We start from the raw sequence: 14,837 nt of genomic DNA on the forward strand, positions 1-14,837 counted from the left end.
CACACCGAACAACAAGCTATAAAGGGCCCCAAAATTACTAGTGTAAAACCATTCAAACAGGAAAACCAATGGTCTAATAGGTTACAAATACTACATTAATACTTATAAAATAATAATCCTAAAAAAGTTATTCAAATAAAATAAATTTTTATTGTTATAAATCCAAAATACAATCAGTTTATAACTGTTGATATTTATCAGCAATAATGAATTAATTACAGGTTCTGAAATAGAAACGAGGATATCTTTTAATCAAGGACTGACGTCACATTTACGTCAGTGCAGTATTTTAAACAAGAAATGTCTATTGAATTGAGTTTCATTAGATATATTAGACAAACATTATTTATCAAACTTGTTGAAATCCTAGATAATTAAGTTATTTGTGACAATTAGAATTTAAAATTTAAAATGCATTATTACAATCAATATTTATTTAAAAATATCCTTGGAAGAATAAATGTTTTGACTGGTAGGGCCTTAAGATCATAGGATTGAGTATCAAAAACCGGCTATATATAGAAAATCTGAAGCAAAGCTGGGAAGCTATTTGTTAAAGACATTATATTGGTGTTTCATTTAAATAGTTTTATTGCATGTCATAGGCAAAAGGTTTATGTCTCATAAAATCAAACTACCGGTTAACCAGATCATGATATACATTTACTAGTATTCATTTTATGCAAAACAATTCTTAATCCATATGATACAACAAAAGAGTTCGTATGAAAATTGATAATAGCCAAAGGTACATTTAAAAGCTCACAGTCCCATTCCAAAAGTACTATTGTAATTCAATTTGGCTTGTAAATAATTATATTCTTAAATAGTTTAATCAGTCTAAATTATAAAATGATTTTGAATGAGTTTTGTCTATGAAAGTAATACATTTTTGTGGAAAAAGTGAGCTTTGTAATGTATATTTTGCTGAGGACCATCTCTGAATCAGAATTTTCTCCCTGCGTTAGAGATTCATTGCTGGCCTTCAGCTGTTGTCTGCTCTTTGGTGGGGCTGTTGTCTCTTTGTCATATTCCCCATTTCCATTCTCAATTCTATTATTACTTACGTTTGATAATGACAACAGTTTCCTCTCTTGACAAACTACTGAATCTTCCTGTACTTTTCGCAAATTGAACATCTGAGGAAGATACCTGCAAAAAAAACCATCATATACTGTAAAAGTTAAAGGAATCATAACACGTTTTTTACAATTTCATTATCATAACACATTTTTCATGATTTTATCATCATAACATTCCATGTTACAGATAAACAAGAAATTGAAACTCTTAGGTAGCTGAGATGTATTTTTTAATTTTGTCTTATTGCTTAAAACTCCTCCCAATGTAATGCAAAACTGTAAAAAAAAAAAAAAAAAAAAAAAAAAAAAAAAAAAAAAAAAGCCATAAGAGCTAGCTGAGTGATATTTCTAAGATCTTTCATTACTTTTTGAATATGTTTCTAGACTTATAAAGATATGTATTTTTTTTTATCCTTAAATGTTTATGGGGGTAAAATATCTTTTTGGGTAAGGCCTTGTCTCATAATTAATTTTGATCCAAAGTGTGTGCAAAATGGCAATGTTAGGAAGAGAAAATCAACATTAACATGTGTATGATATCAAAGTGACATCACATTTACAAATGAACTTTCCAGAGTAAAGCATCCTTTATAAATTTTGAAGATTTAAGAACCAAGTATTATTATGACTCATCATACCCTGTTCCATAATATTACTCCTTTAAAATTTATCGATAAAAAAGAGGTATAAAAACAAATTTTGTTTTTATAAAACACAGCCTTAGTAGCTGTCATCAGTTGTGCATTTTTAGGTTAATTCTGGATTTAAATTCTTAGGATTCAAACTTACAGGTTTCTTTTGTTATTAGAACAATGTGCACATTCTTTTCTGGTGAACAACAGTGCAATGGGGATTAATACAAATCACTTGATTCGATCCTCAACGAAACAGATAAAATGTTAATTCTGGTGATCAACAAGTAAACCATAAAAATACTCACAACTGTGATTCGTCGCTATAAATAGGTATAAAATTTATGTAGAACAAAAAACTAACGCAATATTTAATCTCCAATACATTGTAAGTATCTGATTCTGTTTCAGTAGGAGCATGTATCATTATTCACAGTGTAATTAAATTTCTACATATTGTGGTACAAATGAATTATGCAAGGACAAAATATCAGAGTTCCTTTTACCTTCTCTTTTAGCGGTTATGCAAAACCTAGGAAAAAATTACAGACAAACGGAGATAAACTATGGCTAAGAAGTTAGAACACCAATAGGTACCTGAAGTGCAACTATTGTCCCCACATGATAAATTTAGTGAAACAATACATAAACAACTTTATTTTCAAAGACCTTTTATGTTCAAACAAATATCACATCAAGCTTACTATACTTTGAGATGAGCGTGCCTGAAAAAGATTAATATTGAACGAGTTGATGACAGTTTTTGGATGCTGTAAACTAGTATATACATATATGCTTTCCAAAAAAGCTTGGCTGACCTGCACCATTTCTCCTTTTTCTAAACCAAATTATATGTAATGCAGAAACTTCAAATATTTACTGATTAAGTTCTAGTAAAGTTTAGGAAAGAAATTCAATGAACTATTACACAAAAATAATTTTCTATGGTTTGGTAAACTTTTTTTCAATTTTATTCTGGTAGAGTAGGGTGCTCATTTTCGCCATATCTTTCCATGTTATCTTCAGTTTATGTTCAGGTCCTTATGTTTTTGAAGTATACTGATATATAGAGATAACTTCAAACGCAAAATATTTTTAGCTTTAAAACATGTTTGTTTTGAGAAAAATCATTTGAAATGTTGGATTAAAGGGTGTTTGAAATTTCCTGATGTTTTGTCAACGGGATCGAGACACATATTTGCCGTTGTTACACATCTATTTAAAACCAAATAACTGCAGCTTTAAACAATATGTATCAAATATATTTCATTATAGATGAATAGCAGACATTTGAAAGGTGTAAAAAAAACTGAAATCTAGGGCAATCAGTCAAAGAATTACTAAAGAAATACTTCTTTGAAATGGTTTTTTCATTCAGGAAATTGGCTGAAAATTGTTGTCTGTTTTTCGGTCCTTTGCGGTTAGTGCTGAAATTTGGTCTCATTTTCAAAAATTATCATATTTGTTATAAAAATATAATTAACAGGCATATTTCTTCAATTTCAACCGTCCTCTGAAGTTTTTACACCTCAAAATTATAAAACGGCGAAATTGTGTCCAGGGCGAATATGAGCGCACCACTCTAGTTTAATTTTGAAAGTAGTAGGTAATTGGATTCTGTATTTAATCGATTGTTTTCATGGGAATGTGTAAGATCAAAGAAACATTTGTAAATATAAGAATTTAAGTTATTGACCAAGACTAAGCCAAATCTATATATACTAGTAATATTCCTAGAAACAAAGAAAGTGTGATAGGCAGTTCTAAATTCTGTCAGCACTTTCATTGTCTGAAGCTATTCATAAGTCTAAGACAAATTGTTAGTACATTATTGATTTTTCCGATGCCCATACTAAGATACAAAACACCATAAAAAGAGGAAAATGGATTATTATAAAATATTTCAACCATGAAAGATACCACAGCTTAAAATGTAATCCTAATTCTTACAGTATATTTGATCTGAAACAAGTTGTATTTATATATATATTACCATGCATCTTTATATTTCTACGTTTTCAGAGTAGACATATAGACAATTAAAAACATTGTGCCTGTCTGTTTATAAGTAAATACAAGACGTTACAGCCTTGATGTTAAGACATAGACATGGGATGTGCTATAAAATGTACATTTACAGGATGCTCAGCTACAGATGTAACATACAAGACGTTATAGCCTTGAGTTAAGACATAGACATGGGATGTGCTATAAAGTAAATAAGTAAATAGTCAAACATCAAGCATGTATTAGTACCTTCTAACAAGTAACAGTTTAAATTTACTTTTATGGTCAATATTTATCTATGACAGCCTGTAAGATCACTTGGTACTTGTAATTCACATTCAATACACAAGTGATTATAACGAACTTTCATAAGGGCATGAGGGAGGTGAAAACACATTCATACAATGTTGACATAACTAAATAGTAGTTATCTCCAAATAAGGATTATAAATTAAGTCAGAAAACCATTCACAATAATTACTACATCTGCAGACCATTCAAATGTTACCCTCATTAAAGGGTAGAATTTAACAAACCAATTATGTTAAAAAGGGAGATAATAATTAAATCCCAAATTTGATATTGCAGAAACAAGAGATCATAAAAAATATAAGACAGTTTACAAAATTTATATGAACAGAAGCACCTGAAACTAAAGCTTTGGACAATAAAGACTAAATCCAAGCCAAGTCTTAAAAAAAAAAAAAGGAAAAGTAGTGCAAGGAAGACATGCAACCCAGCAATGAAATTGATCAAACAGACCTCTCAAGGTCAACATTCAGGGATTACTCATTAATACCCAATGTACCAATAAGCCTTGTTTATAAATAAAATGTTAAGATCATCATGCCTTTCCTGTGTATTACTTCAATAGAATAATGCAAATGTTGAAATTTAAATGCAAACACTTTAACTAATATATTACAACAGTTTCAAAGTCTACTAATCCTCATTGCCTGACTGCATGAGTGGATGGTTTCAAATAGTCTCCATTCCGTTTTCCTAACCAATGCAGATAATATATATCATGTTGTGGAACTACTCAAGAAACAGCAGCCCAAATGTATTTCTCGATAACTTAATCATTACAATAGTTACAGCTTTATAGCAATAATAGTCTTTGAGAATAGGAATATTCATACAACCTTGTTTTAGTAAATAAGACAGCATTGATGTTAAAACATAGATGAGGAATGTGCTATAAAATTTACATTAACAGGGTGCTCAGCTACAAATGTAACATACAAGACGTTACAGCCTTGATGTTAACACATAGACATGGGATGTGCTATAAAATGTACATTTACAGGGTGCTCAGCTTCAGATGTAACATACAAGACATTACAGCCATGAGTTAAGACATAGACATGGGATGTGCTATAAAATGTACATTTACAGGGTGCTAGGCTTCAGATGTAACATACAAGACGTTACAGCCTTGATGTTAAGACATAGACATGGGATGTGCTATAAAATGTACATTTACAGGATGCTCAGCTACAGATGTAACATACAAGACGTTATAGCCTTGAGTTAAGACATAGACATGGGATGTGCTATAAAATGTACATTTACAGGGTGCTCAGCTACAGATGTAACATACGTTAACGTTAAAACATAGATAAGGGATGTGCTATACTATGTACATTTACAGGGTGCACAGCTACAGATGTAACATACGTTAAAACATAGATAAGGGATGTGCTATAGTATGTACATTTACTGAGTGCAAAGCTACAGATGTAATATACATGACAATATTACAGCAAGAAATGTAACATTTACACACAATTTCAGTAACTTACATGTGTCATTCCACCCTGTGTAGTGTAGAGTAAAAATGTTTAATGTATTTTATGATATCACATACAATAAAACAGCACTTATTTCTTATATTTTGACAGTAGACATAGCCAGTACTTGTACATCATTATGTATTTCAGTATTTTCAGAACTTTGTATTAATAGCAGGTCTTTGTTGTTTCTGTTTAATTTAATTATTCACAATGTTTATAAACATGGGACAATATATTATTATATCATAAATTTTCGTACCCTAAACATCTTTTGGTTATTCTGTCAATAGGTTGCTGTCTCTTCGATGTTTACCCCACATCAAAAGTGATTAACTGTATATTTTTTTTAACTCTTATTTTTTAAGTTTCTAATAACACTAGATATTTGTGTATAATTTTTTTTTGTCAAAACTGAGAAGTGTTTGTTTAAAGATAATAACAATGGAGGTTTTTAATTGGCCGTATTATCTTAAAATAAGATTTAACACACAACTATTTTAAAATATTTCATAAAGCCCTTAACAGAAATTGAGACTGGAACTTCTTGTTCTTTATATAATCAAATAATTTTGTAGGTCTACATCCCAGCAGGATAATCATTTCCTAACTACAATTAAATTTTTATTTGGTAAAATGTAGACTTAAGTTACATAAATGGACTGATACACAATTTAATTATTCTTTTTTTATTGCATTAAATGCATGACAAAATGTTCGTCTATCGTCCAAATTTATCAAAATGTGACAACTACAGATTTTATCGAAAACAAATTAGCTCTTATTCAATCCAAACTTAATCTGTTTTGGATCAGTAACTATGTTGGAATTATTTAATACAAGGATCATATTATTAAATAAATCCTTCGTGTTTTATTGTATAGTAATAAAAATCCCTAATTAGACTTTAATTTGCTGGTAACAATAACAAGTCACACATAAAAATCAATGGATAACCCAAGATATCTTGTTAAACATTTCCAGATTATTGCCATATTTCAGCCATTTATGTATTATATCAACTGGAGAGATCATGAGATAAAATAAAATGAACAATTTGAATTCGTCTAGCTTAATTTTTAATGAATCATACCATTATAAAGAGACTGAAATTGAGATAAAAATGGGCTAAAAATGCAAAATATTTGATTTTATACCATTATTCTTGTAACATTCAGGATGCCATGTTTAAATGACCTAATTCTTACATGGTCACATGATGGTTGAATAATTAGGAACATACAGTACCAAGTACGGTGACCTCTGATCCTATTACAGGACACCTCAGACAACAGATTATGAATAATCTTGATCCAAGAGACAGGTCACTTCTGAATAGAAGCTAACATATTTACCAGTACCTTTATGTATATCAATATATTTTCTAGTTGAATGTATTTTTACTTTAGTATATATCATTATGCACTTGCCATTTATTTAAAAAAATTAAGAATGGAAATGGAGAATATGTCAAAGAGACAGCAACCTGACCAAAAGATCAGATAACAGCTAAAGGCCACCAATTGGCCTTCAACACAACGAGAAAATCCCTCACCCACAGACTATATTTATTGGTTAAGCTGTAGGTGTAACACCACTAATTCGGGCCCGGCCAGAAAGCACATACCAGAAAGTAGTACATATTTAACGCAAAATAGTTCCTACGCATGAGTGTAACTTTCAAAATATGTAGGATATTTAGGTATTTTTGGCATCAAATGAAAGCTAAAGGACTGGTGATCATTGTAGAACACTTTTGGACTTTTAATTTTAAATATTAAAAAAACTGCACCAAATTTTAAAAAGAGGGTACATTTAGTCTGTTTGTCAGATCTGAAGTACCTGTTTTGGTACATCCGAAGTTCCGGGAACCAGTTCTTTCTTATATGCCATGTAAGGTATGTTGATTTTTTCAGTAGAAGACACCATAAAGTGTTGCTTTGAAATGCAATGATTGCCACTTTATTTGAACTTAAAATGATCAATCTTAGTCGTAAGTTTTTTTTTGGTGAAACAAGACTCCTGAATTTTAGGATTGCTTACATTTAATTCTTTTGATTTCTTCTTATCATAGACTGGTTCCTGGCTGAGAGATCCTGTTCCTGAGTCTGCTTTTCGAGGATTAGAGTCGCTATCCCAACTGAGGTTGTCCCCTTCATCTCTAGGTGTATCCTTCCCATTAGATTGAGAGCTACCTTTACTTCCCACAGAATAACCACTGTCTTTACTGGGCATTTTAACCATTGGATTTCTACCTTTCCCATATTTGATAAGAGCTGGTTCACTATTTGTTGTATCAGTTTTTTTGTCATTTTTATCATTTTTTGAACCAGAATCTTTTAGGGTTTTATCTAGTATCCCGGTTTTGTTTTTTCGATGTCCTGGATTCCATTTTTGAGCAGCCTTTGTAGCACTTGTTAGTTCCTTTAGCTTTTGTTTTTCTCTTTCTTTCTGTTTCTTTTCGTTGTCTGCTTTTTCCTAAAATAAATGATAAACAGTATTATAAAAAATACTCTGTGTCTCATCAAAGACTACTGCTGTTAGCTTGAAAGTGATATGTGGACCACCAAAAAACCTATGATTATTAGAAAAATATAAGTTTTGATCAGGGTGTTATGTTATCTCTTGTTATATCTAAGTTTGGCATATCCCATAAAGGTCATCTGTTGAATAAGGAAAACTGAAATGAAAAAAATCAAACTTTTGAATCTAAATGATATCAAGAACAGCTTCTGTAAAAGTTTCATTACTTCCAGGATTGTTTAAAAAAAAAGGTTATAGATGTTCTTAAAAACTTCATTTATACATAAAATATAGATAAAAACTTAAAAAAAAAACATTCAAAAAAGGGTTTTCATACAATAGTTTATCATGATCTTTAAGAAGTTTCTGTTCAAACACTTTTCTTTCTTTCTTTTTCTTCTTAAATTAAAGATTAAATGACAAACCCTAAGTTGAGAAGCAAATATAAGAAAAATTGTGACGATTGATATTATTTATAACATTTAGTGGTCATGAATCAAACAATTCATTTACTCAATAATCGTTTCATACAAATATTATTTCAATGGATTACACCTAAAAGAAAACTTTGTTAATCTGACACATTAAGAGGACATGAAAGTGACCATGCAAAGATATTTTATTATTTGTATTGGTTATATAGTTTGTTAACCATTTATTCAATGGAAAAAATTATATTACGCAAAAGATTCATTCATTGATATTAAAATTTTCAGACAATATACGTAACAATATCTGGTTAGTGATCGGGTCTCATGTGAACTTTTATTCCATGGATTCTGTAACTTTTATTACATCAAACTGAGAATCAATAGGGAAAAAATAGCAACATTAATTATCCTCAACTCATTAATTTTTAAAATCTATATGAAGTTTAATTTTGATATTTAAATGGTTGGAGACGGCAGTTAATTAAGACATTTCGTACAAAATTGATTATAACAATAATTAGGTTTTTCACAACACGGGAACACAGATACATAATTATTTAATTTCCTTCTTGGTAATGCAATTCCATTCACATATAGCATCTTTTTATTCCTGTAATTACACCAGACATAATCAACATACAAAACAATAATTACTTAATTATCCTAAAAATATTAGCAATGGGTTATTTCTGTCCCAATGAATCTGGGAAAAGAGTTTTTAGTTTCACATAGAAATAATTGACCAATATATCCAACCATCAAAATAATCATCACACTCGATTATAGCATAAAATAATTGTATATTACACAATATTACAGTATTATAAAATCATAAAAGCTGCTGAAAAATAATACACTCTAGGTCTGAAGAATACATGCAATTTATCTGAATACTGAAATGTAGAGAAGGGCAATTTCAATTAAATACTTGGGTAAAAATTTTCTTGTAATTCTGGTCACAGAAAAAGGGAGAAAATTTTCATGCAATGTTACTTTCATTCAAAACATGTTAGGTTTATTCTCAAGCTGGTGATGGAAAGCCCCCCCCCCCCCCCCCCCCCCCCCAAGATAGGAAAATAAATATTTTAACAGTCTTATTATCATACAAAAATATACTGTCAAAGAATAGCTATTTCTTTTTCTTTTTTTTTCTTCAGAAAAGGGTATTCCACAATTCATGCTACAATTGGGACCATCACCAAGGAGACATCATATAGCTTTTTTTTTTAAATTTCATTCATATAGCTGTTAATTCATAATACCTTTTTTTCATCCTCATGTTTTTGCTGCATTGACAAAAATAATATTTATAGATATATAATTTATTCATTATGAAGACTTTTTCTTTATATAATATTTCATATTTTTATTCTACCACCAATGTATTACGGAAAAATCTTTTAGAAAGGAGCAATGTTTTTTTTCTCTCCATTTCATCCAAAATAAAAATAATATAAATTGAATTCCAATACTTGATTAAAACATAGATACATATCCTTATTGGCATCAGAAAATGTCCTTAAAAACTTCACAACAATACACTTCTATTTAATACTTTCATTTTGTGATTCTGAGATATATTGGAGAGCGAGACAAACTTTTTAACTACTATTATTACTGTTTTTCAGATGGCACAAGTTTATATTACTTGCAAAATAAAGGATTTTTTTTGTTTGTTATTCTATATATAAATTTGTATAAACATATATGGAAATAAGGAATCCCAGAAATTGTATTCTTATCTCCCTTGAAGATAAACACAGGTAATCATTCACTTAACATTATGCCATGTTTACTTGCATATCTGCACAGATACATGTAAATAAGTATTTCAACAATTTTAGTTATTTTTTAAACTCTTCACATAAACAAGTTATTAAAACTCAAAAGAAATAAAAAATTTCACATAACACCAAACTAACTTCTGGAACTGAATCAATGTTGATGTTGCGGGGGAAATTTTCTTTAAAAAAATTATTAGTTCAACCATTTTTACAGGGCAAGTTTGTAATGTTGGATACAGTGAAAAGAATTATTGTGTAAAACATGTTTCTTTTTGTTTCTTTTTCTGTAACATCTTCTTTAATGTTTTGGACAGAGAGAATAATGTCAGAACTTTTGATATTAAAACAGTAATGATAAACTAATACTACCAGAATGTGCTTGTCACAATGGGAAAATTGGGCTTCAAATTGCCAAAAAAATGGTGAATATAACAGATAAATGTGAAACAGTTCCAGCTTTAATCAAATTTAACAAAACTTTGTTGCAACCAACGAATCTGTATATGATAAACATCAACCAATAAACAGACAGCATAATAATTAAAAAGCTAAAACACTGTTTAATTGTGGATGATCGTTTCTTGTAAATAAAAGGCACTGCAATTGTAAATGAATTAACCATGCCAAATGATCGGATGATGATAAGGAACACAATTATGATGATAAACCAACAATAAAGCTGTTGTTTGTTTAGCTGGTAAACCCAACATATAAGCTGTCTGCAGTAGACTTACCAATGCCTGTTCTTCCTATAGGTTAGAAAACGAAATATTTGATCAGTTACAGTACACTTTATATCTAATCTCTAAGTGTAGAGGCTTCATATGTGACATGCCACTGTTCAGTCAGTGTGTGCACAAACTAAAAATTCTTATCATATCTTTTCTTTTACTAATTTTGAAATAAAGCAAACAAAAAAATGCAGACATCAATTTTTCTGTTCCTTGTGTTTTATTTAGATTAAGTTTACCCCCACCCTTTTCCCCCAATCATTTCCATCATAACTGTGGGAAAATGAACTTTAATAGATCATATCAAATAATAAAATTATCTATAATGAAGCATATAAGGAATGCAAGCGATAATTCCATTTTTTCAAAATATTTCTTTTATTGATTTTATTTTTTAAGGGCTTTCAATCTCCAGTAATGAAGCAAATATTCATTATTTATTAATTTCAAAATGTTTGCTAATCAATATAAGTTACTAATCTCTTTGAATATATCGTCTGGATCTACGCAAGCGTTTCTATTTATCATTTATTTAGTAAATACTTTGTATTCTTTCACATAACAATACAATGTATATACTAAATCTGTATAATGGGTGGAATGAGGTATTCTTATAAACTGAAAAAGTACAAAAAAGGAAGGGACACATTAATAAGTGTAATTTTCTTTTATGTGCCTCCCCGTACGAAAAACATGACACGTACTCCAGCTGGACAGTAGCCGTACTGGGAACCGTACTTATAATAATCATTTGGACTTTTCTTTGAATGTCTTATAATGGATAACCCGGCTGGACTTTCAGCGAAATTAGCCGTAAACCGGCTCGAAATATTTAAATTAGCAGGAGTCCGGTTCAGAAAGTCCAGCCGGCATTTCTGGCAAAAATATGGCCTCTATAAAGTTCAGCTGGACTTTACAAAGTCCGGCTGAACTTTAAGAAGTCCAGCTGAACTCATAAAAGTTCAGCTGGACTTCAAAAAGTTCTGTTTGACCTTTAAAGATGATCTCAGCAGGGGCTGATACACAAAAAATTAGGGGGGAGGGGTTCCACCCCTGCAGAACCCTCCCTCTTGATTACTTCTGCTTAGTTTTTCTTTAGATTGTGGATTCTTCTGATTTGATATGCATCCCTTGTTATTATCTGAAAATTAAAAAAAAAACAGATGGCATTATGCATATACGTACTGCTTATTTCTTTTTCTTTTTTCTACTGTCTTGCTGGCAAAATCAAGAAACGGGGAATTGTGAAGCTAAATGCTTACTCCTAAAAGTTTGTGGTTATAATTATCATGATTATATATTAAGACTAAATAAATTTAAAGTGCATAAAATAAAGTAAAGCTTTGAAAATCACTCAAACTGAAATATTTTGCATAATTAAGTATTTAATGTAGTTTTTTTTAATTCTTTTCACTCTTCAAAAATAAAAATTAAGCTAATATATATTTATAATGTTGTAATCATTTCATTAATATGTTGAAGAAAAAAGAGCATATCAGATTGTACTTACCAGAATATGCAATCCAAAATACATGATGCAAACAACAATCTTCCTAAATTGAAATTGATGCCAGTCAGAAGGATCCATCTTCTCTAATATAATGTGAAAAGAACAAACATTTGCTTTACATCCAATGTAAATTTCTCATTTTGTTTAAGAAGACACATCTTCCTGTTTATTCCAAAATTCAAATTTTGTTGTATTGCAATACATGAGGTTGTTTGAGGAGCTGTGAAAAAATTTCTTCTTATGACTTCTTGCATATGTCTTAATTTTGAATATGTGATATATTAAAAAAAAGAAAATCAATTAATAATTTGTTCAATTAAGAAATGTTTAATAAAAGTGATAGTTATTGCAGATATATGTATTTAGAAATGTGTTATGGCATAATCCCTCAAATGGCCCCATGATCAACCTCTGTGTAGATGCTACTTCCTGTGACCTGTCCAGACTGAGGTTAATTGAAAACAGATGGCACTCTCTACAAGACTTTAATACTGCTATTAAATCACTGTTATGGCTCAAGTTTCTAATTGATATTAATTTAAAGAATGATGATAATTATTTATTTTATGCATTCATCTAATTAAATATATACTAGAAAATGTATAAATTTAACCTATTAATAGATGTAATTTTGCTAGGGGTTTTATTTCATGAAAAAGTAACAAGAGGCTCTCAAGAGCCTGAATCGCTCACCTGAATTTTTTTGGTTTAATCTCTCATCAATGATTATTTTGGCTTTTCAATTTATTTAAATGTTCTTTGAATCGTCCTATTTTCTTCAAAAGCAAAAAAAAATCATTTTCTCCTATGTTCTATTTTAGCCATAGGAGCTATGTTTCTTGACATACAAGGAAATGAAATATAAAATTTATACTAGATACTCTGAAACTCTGAAACTCATTTAGCCTAAGTTTGGCTGAAATTAATACAGCAGTTTCATAAGAGAAGATTTTTTAAAGTAAGTCAACATGATGAACAAATTGTGAAAAAAGTCTTTAAAGGGCAATAACTCCTAAAGAGGTCAATTGACAATTTTGGTCAAATTGACTTATTTGTAGATCTTACTTTGCTGATCATATTTGCCTTTTACAGTTTATCTTTATCTATAATAATATTCAAGATAATGACCAAAAACTGCAAAATTTCCTTAAAATTACCAATTAAGTGGCAGCAACCCAACAATTGGATGTTTGATTCATCTGAAAATTTCCGGGCTGATAGATATTGACCTAATGAACATTTTTACTCCATGTCAGATTTGCTCTTAATGCTTTCGTTTTTGAGATATAAGCCAAAAACTGCATTTGACCCCTATGTTCTATTTTAAGTAACGGCGGCCATGTTTTTTGACGGATCAAAAATCAAAGCACACACTTTGTGCAGGATAATCTAAGGAACAACCATGCTAAGTTTTAACCAAATCCATTCAGTAGTTTCAGAGGAGAAGATTTTTTAAAGTTAGCAAATATGATGAACAAATTGTGAAAAATTGTCATTAAAGGACAATAACCCCTTAAGGGGTCAATTGACAATTTTGGTCATATTAACTTATTTGTAGATCTTACTTTGCTGATCTTTTTGCTGTTTACAGTTTATCTTTATCTATAATAATATTCAAGATAATGACCAAAAACTGCAAAATTTCCTTAAAATTACCAATTAAGTGGCAGCAACCCAACAATTGGATGTTTGATTCATCTGAAAATTTCCGGGCTGATAGATATTGACCTAATGAACATTTTTACTCCATGTCAGATTTGCTCTTAATGCTTTCGTTTTTGAGATATAAGCCAAAAACTGCATTTGACCCCTATGTTCTATTTTAAGTAACGGCGGCCATGTTTTTTGACGGATCAAAAATCAAAGCACACTTTGTGCAGGATAATCCAAGGAACAACCATGCTAAGTTTTAACCAAATCCATTCAGTAGTTTCAGAGGAGAAGATTTTTTAAAGTTAGCAAATATGATGAACAAATTGTGAAAAATTGTCATTAAAGGACAATAACCCCTTAAGGGGTCAATTGACAATTTTGGTCATATTAACTTATTTGTAGATCTTACTTTGCTGATCTTTTTGCTGTTTACAGTTTATCTTTATCTATAATAATATTCAAGATAATGACCAAAAACTGCAAAATTTCCTTAAAATTACCAATTAAGTGGCAGCAACCCAACAATTGGATGTTTGATTCATCTGAAAATTTCAGGGCTGATAGATATTGACCTAATGAACATTTTTACTCCATGTCAGATTTGCTCTTAATGCTTTCGTTTTTGAGATATAAGCCAAAAACTGCATTTGACCCCTATGTTCTATTTTAAGTAACGGCGGCCATGTTTTTT

General features: G+C 30.1%; 1 protein-coding gene across 19 annotated transcripts in view; it reads right to left on the minus strand.

Annotated features, from left to right (window-relative positions):
* Nucleotides 1–14,837, minus strand: part of LOC139519193 (sodium channel protein 1 brain-like) — a 115,307-nt gene that overhangs the window by 38,972 nt on the left and 61,498 nt on the right. For 10 of the 19 annotated variants that reach the window (XM_071311066.1, XM_071311078.1, XM_071311073.1 and 7 more), the window contains 4 exons: nt 7,558–7,992; nt 5,527–5,541; nt 2,023–2,037; nt 1,068–1,152 (listed from right to left, as the gene is read on the minus strand). In XM_071311066.1, coding sequence (XP_071167167.1) covers nt 1,068–1,152; nt 2,023–2,037; nt 5,527–5,541; nt 7,558–7,992 — 550 coding nt within the window. Of the gene's footprint in view, nt 1–1,067; nt 1,153–2,022; nt 2,038–5,526; nt 5,542–7,557; nt 7,993–10,986; nt 11,002–14,837 lie in introns of all 19 variants that reach the window. The other 9 variants (XM_071311082.1, XM_071311074.1, XM_071311081.1 and 6 more) reach the window with 4 other exon arrangements.

Source organism: Mytilus edulis, chromosome 4, assembly GCF_963676685.1.
Source record: "Mytilus edulis chromosome 4, xbMytEdul2.2, whole genome shotgun sequence".
In the NCBI taxonomy this organism is placed as follows: Eukaryota; Metazoa; Mollusca; class Bivalvia; order Mytilida; family Mytilidae; genus Mytilus; species Mytilus edulis.